General features: G+C 42.1%; 1 protein-coding gene across 2 annotated transcripts in view; it reads left to right on the top strand.

Moving 5' to 3' along the window:
* SLC12A8 (solute carrier family 12 member 8) overlaps nucleotides 1-19,729 on the top strand; it is a 203,726-nt gene that overhangs the window by 129,407 nt on the left and 54,590 nt on the right. For both annotated transcript variants that reach the window (XM_049878811.1, XM_049878802.1), the window contains one exon: nucleotides 2,079-2,192. In XM_049878811.1, the coding sequence (XP_049734768.1) occupies nucleotides 2,079-2,192 (114 nt within the window). The remainder of the gene's footprint in view (nucleotides 1-2,078; nucleotides 2,193-19,729) is intronic.

The following is a 19,729-nucleotide window of genomic DNA, read 5'->3' as shown; positions in this document are numbered from 1 at the left end:
ATCATATCTGAGATAGTCCTGCTATAGTATGTGAACAAGTCGACTTGAAAGCTTGGAGGCTAACCAGCACTGTGAGTTTGAAGAGCCTGCCGTGATCGCCATCTAAGAGCTTGACTAAGTCCAGGTATTGATCATCGATGTGTTATTTCTAATCTCTGATCAAAAGGAGGGAATGATTTAGGAAATAATATTGGAATCATTATTCCCTGTCCTTGAGCATAGAGAATGTGACCCAGCTGGAGCTGGGCTCGCAAAGGCTCACAAGGACTCACAAGGACACATCAACTGGGCCCTGAGGTATAAACACAATAGCTAAGGTAATCTTGGAAAATATCTTTTAAGGAACCTTTTACATAAGCCAGAACTAGAAAGACTTTCTACTCTTATCTTCTTCTATTAGCATTTAGTGAATAAAAAATTTGTTGGACCGGTGAAGACCCTCCTGAGTGAAACCTGTACCAGTGGTTGTTAAGAAAGACGATTCGAAATGTAGGATCACAGTTTCTAGCCAATCTGTGAAAAGGTGAACCTTTCAATGGTTTTGTCCATTTGTTATGTTAATGAATACTGATGACTCTAACTTTCTTTGGACTCAGACAGACATGGCTGTGGCAACATGCTTGTCTGTTTTCCCATTTTTACCTATTCTGTAATATTCTCTAAATTTGGGCAGACATGTCTGTGGTAGCATGCTTGTCTGTTTCCCCACCTTTGTCTGTTCGGTAATATTTCCTTGGATTTGGGCAGACATTAGCCCTGGCAGCATGCTTGTCCACTTCCCAATTTTGCCTTTTTGAATATATGCTGGATAAAACTTTCTTTTTTCTTAAAAAAAAAAAAAAAAAAAAAAAGCTTGGAAGCTAGATATGTCCATAGCTGAGTGAGTCAAGAAAAAGATTGTCAATGTGACCCATATTTGCTACCTATGTACTGTGTGCCAGGTACAGTGCTTGGCTCTGGGGGACAGAAATGTGTAATACTGGATTTCTTGTCTGAAGGAGTGTAGTTAGGGAAAGACTTAATATGGCTAATCATAGTACAAATAGCTAATTGATCTAATTAGGAAGTTGATATAAGGCCCAAAGGATGCAACATTTGAGCTAGGCTTGAAGAGTGAGTATAGTATTGATGCTTAGAGATATGGAAGAATGATCTGGAAGGCAGGAGCTGCAGCCTAATCCATGGCCCGGGGTGGATATTACTGATGTTCTTGGGGAGAGCTGTCTGTGGCTATTGGGGAGAGGAAAAGGCAAAGGTTGAGCTGGAAATGCTAGGTTGTTCCCAGGTTGTGGAGGACTTTGATATTCATCCTAAGGAGCGTGGACTTCATTCTGTAGATAATTGAGGCCCATGAAAGTAACTTGCAAACATTAATTATATTTTTTTTAATTAAAAACAAACACATGAATATCAATGAATGCTCATTGAAAGGGATTTAAACTATACTAAACCATGAGTCAGAATTGACTTGACGGCAACTTAAAACAACACAAAGTCTCTAAGGAGTTCCCGGGTGGTACAAAAGGTTAACATGGTTGGCTGCAACTGAAAGGTTAGTGGTTCAAATCCAGTAAGAGGGATCTTTAAAGAAAGACCTGGTGATCTACTTCTGAAAAAATAAGTCGTTGAAAATCCTATGGAGCATAGCTCAACTCTGACACACATGGGACCGCCATGAGTTGAAGTTGACTCAGTGGCAAGTGGTACTGGTTTAAAGTCTATAAATCAAAAAATGAAAAGGTTTCCCTTCTCAGAGGTAACCGCTGTTCCCCGTCATGACATTTTTCATGTACCTATATATTTTTTGTTATATCTATATGAGTCAAAACTGACTCAACGGCACATAACAACAACAGCAACAACAACGTATCTGTATAGATAGAGATATATACACACAAAAGTTAAGCCCTAGAAGTGGGAAAGAAGATGGTTCTGTCAGCCTCTCTCTCTCTTCTCTTCGCCCACAACCCCCTCACATCATTTAATGTTTAAAGCACAGAAAATAGGTTTGTAATCTAAGGAAGTCTGTGCTATTTACTATCACGTGACTCATTCTGTTGTCCTTTTTATTATTTCAGAACATGGCTTTATTGGATATTCGCCGGAAGTGCTACAGAACAACACTCTGCCAGATTACAGCCCTGGAGAGTCTTTCTTCACTGTCTTTGGAGTGTTCTTCCCCGCAGCCACAGGTGCTGTAATTTGAGTTCTTTTTCACTCTACATTGGGGGTTTAAATGCTTAATTCCCCAAACCGAATATCGTAATTAGTCTACATATGCTCTTATCAGAGCCCTGATGGCGCAGTGGCTAAGAGCTCAGCTGCTAACCAAAAGGTCAGCAGTTTGAATCTACCAGTCACTCCTTGGAAACCCTATGGGGCAGTTCTACTCTGTTCTATAGGGTTGCTATGAGTCGGAATCAGCTTGACGACAATGGGTATGGGTGCTCTTAGCATGTATATCTCTGGCTCTAGTGGTGGTGGGTGGTGGTAGGAGATAGCCTTAGCTTTGACTGAGAATCTATTATTTTAACATAGCGTTTACTTGTTTATAATTCCTAAAGTTTCCAAACATGATTTAATCCTTCTTATGCCTTATATGTTGACAACTTTGGCCAAGTTTATAGAGAGGACATATTTCTTGTAGGGCTGAACAGGATCGATTCCTCAGCAGGACAAGCTGCCCTCTTCACACCTGGAATGAATGCATACCTGGTTTTGAAACCCCACTTTCCCCTTCCCCCAACTGTGCATCTTCTCCTACAGAAGAAGCATAAAATTTCTCTTTCTTTCCCTCGTATTATGTGTATAAGTGTTTAAAAAATGTTTGTGTTTATACTATAAATGGTGTATAATTTTCTTACTTAATATTATATCATATATAATACGGACAGTTTTTCAAGATAGTACAATCTCTTTATAAACATTTAAAATTTAGAAGCATAAATTGTTAAACAACAAAGCATAAATTTTCTTACCTTGTCATATTGGGTGTAGGCCAAACCAGGATCCCATGGACAATGACTAAATGCCTTACCCTGTTTTTTCCCACTTTTCCCCTCTACAGTGGCCATGGAAGAGACTCCCAAAGCTGAGATTCCTAGAGAACACTTGCCTTATTCTTGGGTTCCTTAAGCTAACATGTTGACCAAATCATCTATAGTAAACAACCATTTGCTAGATATTGGGCTTGTCGCCAGGGCACAGACTCAGAAAAGCGTATCACTTTTGATCAAGGATATGTTAATGACCAGGAGTATACCTGATCTTGCCTCCTTGTCTTCCTCTGGCTTCCTACATGTGACCATTTCCTTACTTATTTTCCTCTCTTCTGATATGATAGGGGCAGAAAAGAAGAGAAGAAGCTCAAAGCCAGCAATTTTGCTTCTTTGGTTTAGTTCTAAGAAAAGATTTTCTGGCAATAGAGGTAAAACCCCTCCATCGCATGAAGTTTGTGGATTAGATATAGATTTCAATGAATTTTTTTCCTCCCTCCCTTACCGTCTTAATCACTTTTTTCAATCTTTTTTCCCTCTTCTGCTAATCATGTTGGATAATTTCTATTGGTCTATTTTCAGGTTCGCTGACTCATTTGTCATTTTCAATCTGCTGTTAAGACCATCTAGTGAATTTTATTTCAGATATTTTAGTTTTCAGTTCTGAAATGTCCATTTGATTCATTTTTATAGTTTTTATTTTTCTTCTGAGACTTCTTATTTGTTTCTTCATTGTAAGCATTTTTTACTTTGTTTTCTTGAGCATAATTATGATGCTGCTTTAAAATCTTTGTTAATTCCAGTATTTTCTCATCTCAGGGTTGGTCCCAATTGATTGCCTTCTTGAATTCTGGTCATGTTTTCCTGTTGCTTCATATGTCTAGTAATTTTGGAATGAATCTTGGACATTAGTGAATACTATGTTGTGGAACCTCTGGATTCTGTTAGATATTTAGCCAAAGAATCTTATGTTTTTTCTTGTTTTAGCAAGCAGTTAATTTGGCTGGACTCAAACTCCAGAATCTCTTTTGATGAAGAACAGCTATCTGTTCAGCTTTTTTTTTTTTTTTTGGCCTTAACTGGGCTGTTTGGAATTTGCCTCATGTGAGCATATTTTAGGGATTAGCCAGAGATTGAGACAGAGTTTATACACATAATTTGGGGCTTTTTCCCCCCAGGATTTCTTCACTTACTTTGTAGCTGCTCTAGAAACCCTGATTTCAGTCTTCTGATTTTTCAAGTCAGTAAAATTGTAGGTTTCTATCAGAGTTTTGGCCTCACTGCATGGTGCAGCCTGGCCTTCAGGCAAAAAGCCGTAAAAAATGCAATGAAACAAAATAGGAAACTCATTCAGTGAGTCACTTTCTTCCTAGTGTACACCCCGCTCCAGTTTTTGCATGATTATAATCATTCAGGCGGTTGTTTTTTGTATTTTTTTCAGGGTTTATACTTGTTATCTGTGGAAAGATTAGTCCAGTAGGAGCTACTCTGCCATTACCAAAAGTGGAAACTCCTCCTTAATGATTACATTTTTACTCGATCTAGTTTTTTGGTTTTCTGAAGGTTTGGGAATTAGAATTTGTAGTAGACCAATAGAACAGAATAGAGAGTCCAGAAAAAGATCCTTACAGAGATAATCAGTTGATTTTTGAAAAAGGTGTAAAGAAATGGATAATCTTTCAACAAATGGAGCTGGAACAATTGTATAACCACATACCAAAAAAGAATTTTGATTCATATTTCATGCCATATAAAAAAATTACCTCAAAATGGATAATAGGCCCAAATATAAAACCAAAATGTATAAACTCCTAGAAGAAAACATAGAAGAAAATCTTTGTGACCAAAGGTTTCTTAGATGTAATACCTAAAGCGTGATCTATATTAAAAAAAAAAAAAAAAAGTGATAAATTGGACCTCATTAAAATCAAGAACTTCTGCTCTTTGAAAGATGCTGTTAAGGGAACGAGAAGTCAAGACCAGGTGAAAATATTTGCATATCACATATCTGATAAAGGACTTGTAGCTAGAATACATATATATATATAATGAGAAAACAAACATTAAAAATGGGTAAATTATTTGAACAGACATTTTACAAGAAAAGATATACAGATGAAAATAAACACACCAAAAGATACTCAATATCATTAGTCATTAGAGAAATGCAAATCACCACCACAATGAATATTTCTACATACCTGTTAGATTTGTATTGAGCAAATCTGCAGCAAAAGACCTCTTTAAAGTGTTAAAAAGCAAAGATGTCACGTGCCTGACCCAAGCCATGGGATTTTCAATTGCCTTATATGCATGGGAAAGCTGGGCAATGAATAAGACCAAAGAATCGATGCCTTTGAATTATGGTGTTGGTGAAGAATATCGAATATACCATGGACTGCCAGAAGAACAAACAAATCTATCTTGGAAGAAGTACAGCCAGAATGCTACTTAGAAACAAGGATGACAATACTTTGTCTTGCTTACTTAGGATACATCATCAGGAGGGACCAATCCCTGGAGAAGGACATCATGCTTGGTAAAGTAGAGGGTCACTGAAAAAGAGGAATACCTTCTACTAAATGGATTCGTAGTGGCTGCAACAATGGGCTCAAACATAGCAACGATCGTGGGGATGGTGCAGAACCAGGCAGTGTTTTGTTCTGTTGTGTGTAGGGTCACTATAAGTTGGAACTGACTCGACAGCACCCAACAACAGCAACGACATTAGAATGTCTAAACTTAAAAAGACTGACTATACCAAGTGTTGCCAAGGATGTGGAGAAGTGGGAACTCTTATACATTGCTGGTGGGAATGTCAAATGGTGCAATCACTTTGGAGGTAGTTTGGCAGTTTCTTAAAAAATAAACATACACGCAGCCATTCCTCTCCTAGTTAGTCATTAAAGAAAAACAAAAGCATATGTTTATATAAAGACTTGCGCATGAAAGTTCAAAGCAGCTTAATTTGTAATAGTCCCAAACTGAAAACATCCCAAGTGTTCATGAACAGATGAGTGGATAAACAAACTGCGGTAGAGCCATACAGTAGAAACCTACACAGCAATAAAAAGGTCAAACTATTGATACATTTGAGAATATAAATAATATAGATGGATCTCAAAATAATTATGCTGAGTAAAAGAAGTCAGCCAAAAAGGGGTACTTTTCAAAATAAAGGGAACCCTGGTGGTGTAGTGGTGAAAAGCTACAGCTAAGCAAAAGGTCAGCAGTTCGAATCTATCAGGCGCTCCCTGGAAACTGTATGGGGCAGTTCCACTCTGTCCTATAGAGTGGATATGAGGCAGAATTGACTCGACGGCAATAGGTTTTGCTTTAAAATAAAATTATAGAAAATACAAACTGTAGTGACAGGCAGCAGATCAGTGGTTGCCTGGGAATGGGGGATGAGTGGGGCTGGAGGGAGGGATTACAAAGCGACAAGAGGAAATTTTGGAGGTTGATGAATACATTCCTTATCTGGATTATGGCAATGGTTCTACAAGTGTGTTCGCGTGTCAAAACTTTTCAAATTGTTACACTTTAAACATTTGCAGCTAATTGTATGTCTGCCATGCCTCAGTAAACCTGTAAAAATAAAAACGAAAATTAACACTTTTAATCGACTTTCCTCAATCTCCCCTCTCCTTCTAGCAATGGCCCTTCTTCTCTCTTTCTTTTCACAGCCAAAAGTGGTAAGAGCTTTGTCTGTACACCCTGTCTCTGTTTTCCTAACTACTGTGCAACTCCCTGACTGTCTCCTTTTGGAAATCCAAGCCTGTCTCTCCAGTGAGATGGTTCTTTCCAAAATCATCAGTGACTTCCAGGTCACTGAATTCAAGGGGCATTTTTAATTCTCAATTTATGACCTCTCAGCAGCTTTCCACTCCCTCCTTTTCTCTTGCCTTTATAATGTAGCGCCCTCCTTGTCTCCCTCCCACCCTCTGGCCTGCGTCATCTTCTGTCTGCCCACTAAATGTTGAGGTACTTTATGTCTCTTAAGAACTATTTATATGGGATCAGGAGCCCTGGTGGCATAGTGGTTAAGAGCTCAGATGCTAACGAAAAAGGTCAGCAGTTCAAACCTATCAACCGGTCATTGGAAACCCTACTCTGTCCTATAGGGTCATTGAGTCGGAACTGATCCATTGGCAATGGGTGTGTGTGTGTGTGTGTGTGTTTGGGATCAAAGTGACAACAGTGACTCAGAAGATTAGACAGAAACTTAGGGGGCACTGAGTTTACGTTAATAGAGGAGGAACAACTCAGAAAAGGAGGGTGAGAATGGTTACACAACTCGAAGAATATAATCTATGTCACTGAATTGTACATGTAGAAACCGTTGAATTGGTATATATTTTGCTGTATATGTTCTCAATAACAACAACAAAGTTAAAAAAAAAAAAGTTGGGGTTCTTTAGGCTATTCCTGGCCCCTGCCCTATTCTTTCTTGATTATTTTCCTTAGAATCTCATCCATGCCCATTTTTCAATTGCCATCAAAAAAGCTGATGACTCCAAACTTACACCTCTAGCTCAGACTTCTCCTCTGAGCTTTATGTCATATATACAGTTGCCTACATGACACATTCTCTTGGGTATCTCAGTGCCATTTTAGACCCAAAGTGTTCATAACCAAATTGATTCCACCCGTCTTCTAACTGGCTCTTCTCCTATATTCCAGATCTCAGTAAATGGCACCTCTATCTGGGAAACCCTGGTGGTGTAGTGGTTAAGTGCTACGTCTACTAACCAAAAGATCAACAGTTTGAATCCACCAGATGCTCCTTGGAACTCTATGGGGCAGTTCTACTCTGTCCTATGTGGTCGCTATGAGTCGGAATCGACTCGACGGCAATGGGTTTGTTTTGTTTTGGTTTGGTTTCCAGCCAAATACTCACACCAGTAATAGAGTCATCATGACACCTGTCTCTTACCAGTACCCTCTGAGTCCCATTAGTTTTACCTCCTAAACATTACTCAATTCTATTTCTCTTTATGTCTACCACCTCCACCACTCTGGCCCAAGCTCCGTCTCTCACTTGGACCCCTGCAATGGCCTCCTAACTGATGCCTCTGAAGGCTGGCCACGAGAACAAGCCTGGAGCCAGGCTTAGGTATTGGCAGATGGAATCCTGGTCCACAAACCTATGTGTGCCAGAAATAGTGCATCTCTCTTTTTTTTTTTAATTTTCTTTGCAACTTAAATTTCTGACTCTAAGTCTCCATTCTGCCAGAAAACTAACCTCAGTGATTCCTGACACCTCTGCCTGGCCCTGCCATGCTATACGCCAGTTCTAGGGTTGTACAGAGAAACAAGGCAAGCTGGGGGTGGAGCGGGGGGAGGGGCTCTGGCCATTCGTCTTCTGTCCACAGAACCTGGTCCTCCATTGTCCTGTCTTCAGGTCCATTCAGGGCCATGCTCTCTGCTGCTTCTGAGCCACGTTTGGGAACCAGAAATCTTTGCTGAGCCTGGAAATCTAAGTGCCTTCCAGACCCTCCTTCCAGGGAGCGGAGCCCCGGTCCCCATTGCTCCAGAACCAGTGAACCTCTCTCTCCCAGCCCCCAACTCCAGGGTCAATCTTCTGTTGGAATATGGGGGCCAGTCCCATCTAGAACCAGCTTCATGGGACTACAACCTGTGCAGTCACACTGGTCCCTGCCCTCAGAAGGGTCCCTTGCTTGGTTTAATGCTCTGCTATTGCCGACTTGAAACCCTAATAATTTTTGAACAAGGGGCCCCCACCTTTCAATTGTGCTCTGGGCCCGCAAATTATGTAACAGATTCTGCTCTTGTCTCCCCTGTACTTTGCCCAGTCCTTCTGCTGCTTCGTTTCTACTTCCTCAAGCGTCTAAGATCTCCTAAAGGCCCAGGCTTTTAAAAAGCAGAAGCCAAAATAATGTATAGGCACATTCTGCTCCCCCCCTGCCAGGTATCTTCCCTAAGGCAATACAATATAGGTCAGCTTCCTCTTGAATGGATGGAAAATGAAAGGGGGAAATAGAGGGGCTAAACAATATGTTAACATCTGAAAATATTTCCAGCCCTCTCCCCATACACAAATTGAGCATGCATTCAGGAGCTTCCCATCTGAGGGCTCCCTTGTGCCTAGCAGTGAGTCCCGATATCCGTTAGCAGTTACACCTGAGTCAGGGACTGGGGCCCTCCATGGTTTGTAGCACTCTAGAGGGAGCTGGTTCTTCTCAGGCACCCCCAGCTTGTCTCAGTGCCTGGTCCCCCTCCACACTGCTCCACAGCTTCCCTCCTTGCCTCTCCAGGACCCGCGTCCTTGAGAGGGAGCTGATGCCTGGCCTGAGTGGGCGCAGCAGGCCCAGGGCTCCCTCAGTGCTCTGTGTCCACCAGGAGAAGGTCTTTCTACAGGGACTTAGTGTAGGCACAGGAGTGGGGGAGGTGAGGCTCCCCTTGAGTGCCTCTCCCTCCAGGCAGGAATTTGCGGTGGCCTCAGGCTTGAAGATGCCACCCCGTGGTCCAGAATCTGATCTGAGCTGGATTGACATTTGAGATCAGCTATTCCATGGACTCACCTTTTTTTTTTTTTAATCCACATTTCTTTTTGATAATCATACTAAAAATTTCTCATTCACTGGGAATTCTGATACGACTTCCTGCACCAGGCAGAGGTGTCTTCATCCTTCTTTTGAGAAAGATTGCTATTTAAGACTATGTGTCAAGCTTTATTTTCTGTGGCTTAAATTATGCAAATATTATTTTATAATGTTCCAGATAAAAATTCTGGTTTTGAATACACTTTTTCAAACTACTCAGGCTTCTCAACACCAGCCCTTCTGATAATACTTCTCAACAGATATATTTTTTCGCTCCTCACCCCCTAGTCCCAACCAGATTGAGAATCTCTGATCTGATGCTTTATTTGATCAAGGAGGGAAGGAGAAGTTCATGAAGGACTTGCTAAAGGTCACACAGCTAATTAGTGACCAGAGTTGGGTCATCATCCTGCTGTGGAAAGTTGCCCTACCCTGGTTCTTTCTGTTTACTGGGGGCCCAAATGTAAGCATGGTAGGTGGGATGAATGAAATGGACTACTTCACTTTCTTCTGGCAGATGTTTGGCTAAGCTATGAAAAGCATGAATGATTGGCAGTTCCCATGGTGACAGATTTGCCATGGATTAGCTCTGAGTGACTCATGGCTGGGGCTCCCTCCAACGCCATCCTCTTCTGGAACACGAGAAGCTTCAGGCTATGGAGAGAAGAGAGGAGTTTGGAAAGAACAAATGCTTCTGGCCCCCTGCCTCCCCCTCAACCTCCGGTCAGAGAAATATTATTTAAGTTACTTCAGATATTTTATCCCAAGGCAGGTGGCTTCCTGGGAAGAGCAGTTGAAGTGTTGGTTTTGGTATCTCTTCTGGATTTGTGAAATATGTCATCCCCCTGCACTCACCCCACCACACCCTGTGGTGGTGGTTGAAGTGTTTGGGGTGGGGCTTTGTTTCTTGAAGCACTTTCCTTTTCTAAGGCACACCACCAAACTTTCCCTGAAAAACAAATGTCTCTGACCTTAGGATTTTCATATGCCCATATACACACGCAGCCACTCCTGGGATCCTCACCATAACCCCGGAGGAACTAGGAAATGGAAACTCACAGAGAATAATACCAGTCCTGTGACATCATGTAACCCTTGTCCCCAAATCCCAAGCTTTTACTGGAAGGGATAAGGCTTCTTTGGCTACAGTCAACACTCCTGGGTCTGTGGTTGACCACACCCAGCAGGCAGCATAAAAACATGGTGGGAAACAAATAGCCTTTACCAGAATATCCCTAGTCACCTTTGTGGTCAATAGCCATGCGATTTCTGTGGCCCCCTTTAACCTCTCTGGGCCTGATTGCCTCTCCCTGCTCACAAACACCCTGTGAAGCTCTGGGAATCTGCTGGGCCCCTCTGGACTGGCTGGTGGTTTCCAGGCGCCCCATCCCTGATTGCCCCCATCCTGGCACTGGATAATTTGAGGTCACCCTTGGACCTGCCACAACTTCTTGGAGCCATCAGAGCTTAATATGAGGCTCACCCCACTTCGTTCTTATGGGCTTGTGTACAGGAACGGGGGAAAGAAGGATGCTTAATTACTATACATGTTTATCTTTATAATTTTATATATAGAATTAATTTGTAATTTTTATAAAATTATTCTAAATCTCAATAAGAATTACCATCATTATAGTAGCATACTATGTTAGTCACTGTGCTGAGCACTTTACATACATGCTGTCTTTTAAATTTCACTGCAACTTCACTGGTCTCTAAGATGCTGACTTCTCACAAAGCTATTTCAGCTTAGGCTTCAAGGCCCCTCACTTGAGCTCCTTCCAACACCTTGTTCCTAATTTTGTATCCTTGACTTTAAAAAGCTTCAGACCCCATAGAATCTGGATCCATCCATGTCTTCTATTATTAAGCCCATTTTCCAGATGAGGAAACAAAGGCACAGGTTATTTTCCCAAGGTCACCCAGACAGTAAGTGGTGAGCCCATTGCTTTCCACGTACTTCAGAGGGTGCTGGACAAGAGAACGTGCACTTGTCAGTGGCTGCCCCCTATCCAGAAGCCAACAAATCCCACATGAGTCCTGGCGTTTGAATGTCCCATTATTTGACATTCGTCTGTTACGGCAGAATCTCTAAGGTAACGAGAGACAGGGTGGGGTGGTGACAAGTTGTACCCCCAAGAATAAGAGGGGATAGATGATTTCTATAGGAAAAGCTAAGCAAACAAACCAACCGATAAGCCAGGTGTGGGAGAGTGGGTTTTGGAAACCAGGATGAAGGTAATGAGAAAGTAGAACTGAGTCTTTTGGAACACAGGGGATTTCTTTTTTTTTTTTTTTTATTATACTTCAGATGAAGATTTATGGAGTAAACTAGTTTCTTATTAAACAATTAATACATATTGTTTTGTGACATTGGTTGCCAACCCCATGACATGTCAATACTCTCCCTTTCTCGACCTTAGGTTCCCTGTTTTTTGTTTTTTTAATATTTTTGTTGTGCTTTAAGTGAAAGTTTACAAATCAAGTCAGTCTCTCATATAAAACCTTATATATACCTTGCCATATACTCCTAGTTGCTCTCCCCCTGATGAGACAGCACACTCCTTCTCTCTACCCTGTGTTTCTATGTCCATTCAGCCAGCTTTTGTCCCCCTCTGCCTTCACGTCTTCCCTCCAGACAGGAGCTGCCCTCATTGTCTCATGTGTCTACTTGAGCCAAGAAGCTCACTCTTCACCAGTATCATTTTCTGTTTTATAGTCCAGTCCAATCCCTGTCTGAAGAGTTGGCTTTGGGAACGGTTCCTGTCTTGGGCTAACAAAAGGTCTGGGGACCATGACCTCCAGGGTCCTTCTAGTCTCAGTCAGACCATTAAGTCTGGTCTTTTTTACAAGAATTTGAGGTCTGCATCCCACTGCTCTCCTGCTCCTTCAGGGATTCTCTCTTGTGCTCCCTGTCATGGCAGTCATCAGTTGTAGCTAGCTACCATCTAGTTCTTCTGGTCTCAGGGCTGATGTAGTCTCTGATTCTGGAAACTAGGGGATTTCTGTGTGATGTAACAGACCCCTTCCTTCCTGGGTGGAAGGATGTCCTGAGTGGAAGTTTATTAAGCAAGCCCCTACTAGGTGTTACAAGGAAACCCTGGTGGCATAGTGGTTAAGTGCTATGGCTGCTAACCAAAAGGTCGGCAGTTTGAATCCACCAGGTGTCCCTTGGAAACTCTATGGGGGCAGTTCTACTCTGTCCTATAGGGTCACTATGAATTGGAATCAACTCAACGGCGAGAGGTTTAGATGCCACACGCTGTTCTAAGTACCTTATGAATGTTAATTCTAACGTTACAACAACCCTGCAAGGTAAGTACATCATCTCCATTTGCAGATGAGGAAACTGAGGCTCACAGCCACACTGCTTCTAAACACTAATCAACTCCTTTCAACAAAAAAAAAAGACAGCAGGATAAGATTTGGACACTTTAGCACATGCATATTATACCTGAATAAAAAAGAAAAGTACTAAATTTATGAGGCTAAAAAGAAGAAAGAAAACAGGCAGCAGAATAATTACTCTACAAATGGAAAGAAAAGCTGAATAATTTCCAAGGGCACAGGTTTGGATTGAAAAGCCCCCAGGAAGAAGTTTGGAAGGTCCTGGAGAAAAAGTAAGCAGTCCTTTAATGGACAGCTAACGGGTGTGGGAAGTACTAGAAAACCGTCAGGTTTTTTTCATCAACAATCCTGATTTTCAGGCACAAAAAAAGGAAATTGAGTGGGAAGTGGAACTGTGATATCTGGCAAAAAGTAAAGAGTTTCATAGATGTTTACCTGTGTTTTATTGACTATGCAAAGGCATTCGATGTGTGGTTTATAACAAATTATGAATAATAAACTGAAGGATGAAAATTCCAGAACACTTAATTGTGCTTCTGCAGAACCTGTACATGGATCAAGAAGCAGTTGTTCAAACACAACGAGGGGATAACCACGTGATTTAAAATTGGAAAAGGTGTTCGGTAGAGTTATATTCCTTCACTTTACTTATTCAGTCTATACACTGAGCAAATAATCTGAGAAGCTGGACTACATGAAGAAAAACATTAGGCATCAGGATTGGAGGAAGATGCATTAACAACCTGAGAGATGCAGATGACACAACCTTGCTTACCATAAGTGAAGATGACTTGAAGCACTTACTGATGAAGGTCAAAGACTACAGTTTCCAGTATGGATTATACTTGAACATAAGGAAAATGAAAATATTTACAATTGGACCAATAAACAACATGGTATTGAATAGCAAGGGAATTGAAATTATCAAGGATTTCATTCTTCTTGGATCAACAGTCAATGCCCAGTCAAGAAATCAAACAACAGATCGCACTAGGCAAATCTGCTGCAGAAGACCTCTTTAAAGTGTAAAAAAACAAGGATGTCACTTTGATGACTAAGGTGTGCATGACACAAGCCATGGTATTTTCAATTTCCTCATAAGCATGCAAAAGCTGGGCAATGAAAAAGGAAGTCTGAAGAAGAACTGATGCACTTGAATTGTGGTGTTGGCCAGGAATATTGAATATACCATGGACTGCCAGAAAAACAGACAAATCTGTCTTGGAGGAAGTACAGCCAGGACGCTCCTTAGAAGCAAGGATGACGAGACTTTGTCTTGCTTACTTTGGACATGTTATCAGGAGGGACCAGTCCCTGGAGCAGGACATCAAGCTTGGTAAAGTAGAGGGTCAGCAAAAAGGAGGGAGACTCTTGACGAGATGGATTGACACAGTAGCTGCAACAATGGGCTCAAACATGGCAACCACTGTGAAGGTGGTGCAGGACCAGGCGGTTACCCATAGAGTCAACTGGAGGGCACCTAATAACAACACAGACTTTGAGGTGCGTGTGCCATGGTTGACTAAGGGAGCAGGGAGTAAAAGGAAATGACCGGCTGTCTCCCAAATGTTGGTTAAGTGGTTACTTGACATTAGTAGTGGTTACTTCATCCAAGAGCTTATTTTATACATGTATAAGGGATCATTTCTTCTGTTGTCAGATCCGACATTTGAACCAAGACGCTAGCCCCATGCCCCTGTTCACTGGTGCCATCCACCCAAACCTCAGGCATAATGTCAGTGCCTCAGGGGCTTCAGAAACCTAAGCTGGTAAAGCGATGGCCATTACCATCATTGTTGTTGTTAGGTGCCATCGAGTTGGTTCTACTCATAGAGACCCTTCTTGGAAGAAGTGCAGCCAGAATGCTCCTTGGAAATAAAGATGGCGAGACCGCGTCTTACATGCTTTGGGCATGTTGTCAGGAGGGTTCAGTCCCTGGAGAAGGACATCATGCTTGGCAAAGTACAGGGTCAGCAGAAAAGAGGAAGACCCTCGACAAGGTGGGTTGACACAGTGGCTGCAACAATGGGCTCAAGTGTAACAACGATTGTGAGGATGTCGCAGAACCGGGCAGTGTTTTGTTCTGTTGTGCATAGGGTCGCTATGAGTCAGAACCGACTCGACGGCACCTAACAACAACATAGTGACCCTGTGCACAACAGAACAAAACACTGCCTGGTCCTACGCCACCCTCACAATCATTGCTCTGCTTGAGCCCATAGTTGTAGCCGCTGTGTCAATTCATGTCGTTGAGGGTCTTCCTCTTTTTCGTGGACCGTCTACTTTACCAAGCATGTTAAAGCTGAGATAATAAAGATGCCAAAAGGCCATAGGACAAGACTGGGAAAAGTAGTTGAAAGCCCTAAGCTATATGAGGGAAGCTCCTTACCTAAGTCACAAGGTGACAATGTGCAGACCATAGTATCACCTTGAGACAGGAAAAAAAAAAATGTATTTTTGCACAAAGCAATGAACTGCTTCCTCGAACTGGCGGTTGAAAACCCACAAAGAGTGGGAAATGCCCCTAGTGATATGGAACTGGTAAAGGAAGTACCTGTGGGTAAGTGGTTATGTAATGTTGATTATAACTGGTAAATTCAATTGTCTTGGGGGGGAGGTAACCCCAGATTAATCATGGAGCTATTCCGTTTTAGAAAGGCAAGTCTACAAAAAGCATGGGTGTTAGAAAGAAACAGAGAGGCAGTATGGTGTCATGGAAGGAACACTGCCTTGAGGATCCGGAAACCCGGGCATTAATCTGGCTCTGCTCTTCAACTGCCCAAACACTTGAGCAAAATCACTTCCCTTCTTTGGGCCCCTGTTTCCTCATCTGTAAAAGAAGAGATTGGAATGGTGATCTCCAGGACACCTTCCAGCATTCAGAATCACTGAGGCTAGGTATTTATTTTAAACAACTTCAGGAAGCCTGCCAAGAAGAGCATAAAGATTTAATGGCAATTACCAAATGGACCTTTACTCCGTGTTTCTCAGAATGGGTTTTGTGGAACTCTAATAATGAATGAAGTGTTTCTTTTCTTAAAATAAGTGTTCGATTGTCAAATATGTTTTGGGAAACACCATGTGCTATATTCCCCTTGTTAGAGATAGACAATATTAGCATATTAAAGACACTGGTTATATTAGGGAGAGGACGTGGTGGCACAGTGGTTAAGCACTAGGCTGTTAACCAAAAGGTCAGTGGTTCGAATGTAAAAGCCACTCCTTTCCAGAAAGATGTGGCAGTCTGCTCCCGTCAAGATTAACAAACAAACAAAAAAACAAACCCAGTGCCGTCGAGTCGATTGCGAATCATAGTGACCCTATAGCCTTGGAAACACTATGGGGCAGTTCTACGCTGTCCTACAGGGTTGGTATGAGTCAGATTGACTCGACGGCAGTGGCTTTGGTTTTGGTTTGGTCATATTTGGGAAGCGCTGTACCTAAGTCACAAGGGTGACAATGTGCAGGCCATATCATCGTCTTGATAGAGGGAAAAAATATGTTTTGGGGTAATGCCATTAACTGCTTCCTGGAACTAGCTGTTTAAAACCCACAAGGAGGGGGAAACTTCTCTCATCTTGTTTTATCAAGGCTTCCCCAACGTTTTTTTTTTTTTTTAACAATGGAACTTTAAAAAAATGTAATATTTGTAAACAACTGGACGCCAATGCTCTGGAGACATTATCAATCAGTACGACTGCGCCAACCCTAAATCTATCACTAACATCAACTATAATATTTTTCAATTGCTCCAGAAGCAGAAAGAAAGCAAACTAGAGAATCTCTACCACACTTGACAAGCCTGAATGAAAACTACTCAATCAAAATAATTTCTCCAGCTGTAACTACAAGCAAGACCTTTATAATTCATCAGAACTAGAGAACATCTGCCCAAGAATAGTGCAGAAATGCAAGGGTTAAATTCTGGAAATGACAGTGACAACGTGCAAGCCAGTCTAACCAGGGTGCACTTGGCCAGCAGAACCAGAGACCACCCATGTTGGTTGCTTGTCATCAAGGGTTTTGGTGACCTTAGGAATGATAGGCTGGGGAGGCCCCAGGCCACACTGTCAGCTCTGCCCTCATCTGTGACCCTGTGTCCCGTGTTGCAGCCAGAATAATCTCTGATTTCTCTGCTCCCACATGCACACCTGGACTGCTCACAACCAGGATCACCCATGAGACTTCTCACCTGACATATAAGTTGCCTCTGTCTCCTTGTTTCTGGCACTTCGTGTCTGTGGTACTGACACCTACCTTCTGCTTCTTTTCTTTGTCTCAAAAGTCAGCTTCCTCTCAGGTCAGACCTTTCACCTTCCAATGACCAGAATCCTCACATATCCCACACCAGGCCACTTGGTAGGACCCCATGATATAGGTTTGCTCCTTAACTGTGTAAGGGATTGTGTGGCACAAGAAAAAGGTGTTTGTTATGAATACAGAACCTGTTTGGAAGTAGGAAGTAATTAGAATTAACCAGTCACTTTCCCAGATAGAAGAATATATAGCAGTGGGGTTCTTGTGGGTCTTCACTTGCCATGTCCAAAATGACATGGCAGGCTCTATCAGTACAGGTACCAGTGCCGTCAGCTGTACTCAGAGTAGAACTGTGCTCCATAGGATTTTCAATGGCTGATTTCTTAGAAGTAGATTGCCAGGCCTTTCTTCTGAGGTTCTTCTGGGTGGACTTGAACCTCCAACCTTTCGGCTAGCAGCCAGATGTGTTAACTATTTGCACCACCCAGAGACTATCCAGTTGCTGTCAAGTTGACTCCAATCATGGAGACCCCATGTGTGTCAGGGGCTATAAGACATATTAAAATGGCAACCTGATAAAATTAAATAACAGTATGTAGTCTCACAAAACTGAATGAATGGGCATAAGTTTGTAAGAATAAGGGGCAGTTACAGATGATGGGAGGCAGTGTGGCCAGGCGGGTGAAACACAGCACCCAGGAAGTCTGGGGACAGGTGGGAACCTTGGCAGAGAGTCAGAATTTGGGAGGTCAGGGAAAGGTTGGGAAACCCTGGTGGTGTAGTGGTTAAGAACTACAGCTGCTAACCCAAAGGTCAGCAGTTCAAATCCACCAGGTTGGAAACAGTATGGGGCAGTTCTACTCTGTCCTGTAGCGTTGTTACGAGTCAGAATTGACTCAACGGCAACAGGTTTGATTGTTGGTTTTGGGAAAGGTTGGGGAGCCCTGGTGGTGTACTGGTTAAGAGCTCGGCTGCTAACCAAAAGGTCAGCAGTTCGTATCCACTAGGTGCTCTTTGGAAACCAGTTCTACTCTGTCTTATAGCGTCGCTAGGAGTCAGAATCGACTTGATAGCAATGGTTTTTTTTGGTTTTGGGAAGAGTTGGTAAACATAGAGATCCAGCCAGGAATGCCCTTGGTGTCAAGTTGTTCTTACAGCAAGCAGTAGGGCCCCAGCTCTTGTGCAGGCCTCAGCAAACAAGTCCTGGTCCCAGGAGCACTGGTCTCAATAAAAAAACATCCTGGGATTTCCTTTTTTTTTTTTTAATCCAAATAAGATTTGCACAAGATAAAAAATAAATCAGTACAGCTTATAATACAAAGCAAGAGTCTCCTACCCCACCTTTCAGCACCCCAAATACCACTCCACAGGGGCAACCACTTTCAACCATTTATATTTTTAGTACTTTGGGGGCTATGTATCAGCCAGCAATGTGCTTATACCTATAACTTGATTAATCAGAGCCAGATATTGTCTATTGACTCCATGCTCAGAAACATTAGGATTTAGCTTATTTACGTGTTCATCTATCTGCTTCCCAATTTTCGATAGCTATATTGCTTTTTTAGGAGCCTGGTGGTGCAGTGGTTAAGTGCTCTGCTGCTAACTGAAAGGTTGGTGGCTCAAACGTAGCAGCCGCTCCGCAGCAGAAGGATGTGGCAGACTGCTTTTGCAAAGATTACAGCCTTGGGAACCCAATGGGGCAGTTCTACTCTGTCCTGCGTAGGGTCACTGTAAGTCAGAATCGACTCTGCTGTAACGGGTTTGGTTTCTTTGGCTTGATACCGTTTTGCTTACATTTCTGTTTTTATTTTATCAACTCTAGGCTCTAGCCCTTCTCTGCTCACTGTTGGCGTGGGAAGCTGAGAGTCTCTGTTGCATTTTCAGATTAATGTATTAGAGTCATGTTTATTTTTTGTGTAAAATGTTTTTATAGGGAATTCTTTCGTTATTGTCCTAAATTTAAAAGAATCTGCAAAAATCCTCTTCTGTTTGAGCTTTTAAAGCAGCATCAGGAAAGCCATGAAAAAACCATAGCAAGCTGATCATTACCAGGTGAGTGGGCAAAAACCCATGAAAAACGTAGTTTACAACTTTAAGTGAACAAACAGTTTCACACACACTCACACACAAAATGTATTAGAAAACTTTTTTTTTTTTTGTCTTAAGGTTACAGGTCAATAATCTTTGGAACTATGAAGACACTGCTCATTATTATTGGAAAATTCTTTGTTCTTAGGAAACTCTTAGAAACTCAACTTTATGATAACAAGATACAGGATAAGTATAGAATTAACTTAAAACTTATTGCAACTGGTATGTAAATATTTGCTAACCTTTTCCTTATCTATCAAGTTTTTTAATGGAAACCCTGGTGACATAGTGGTTAAGTGCTACGGCTGCTAACCAAAGGGCCGGCAGTTCGAATCCGCCAGGCGCTCCTTGGCAACTCTGTGGGGCAGCTCTACTCTGTCCTGTAGGGTCGCTATGAGTCGGAATCAACTTGACAGCACTGGGTTTGGTTTGGGTTGATCAAGTTTAATGGCTAGCTCAAAAGGCATG

This window comes from Elephas maximus, chromosome 1 (genome assembly GCF_024166365.1).
Source record: "Elephas maximus indicus isolate mEleMax1 chromosome 1, mEleMax1 primary haplotype, whole genome shotgun sequence".
NCBI lineage: Eukaryota > Metazoa > Chordata > Mammalia > Proboscidea > Elephantidae > Elephas > Elephas maximus.
Note: the sequence above shows the minus strand (reverse complement) of the source record. Positions and strands in the feature narration are given on the sequence as shown.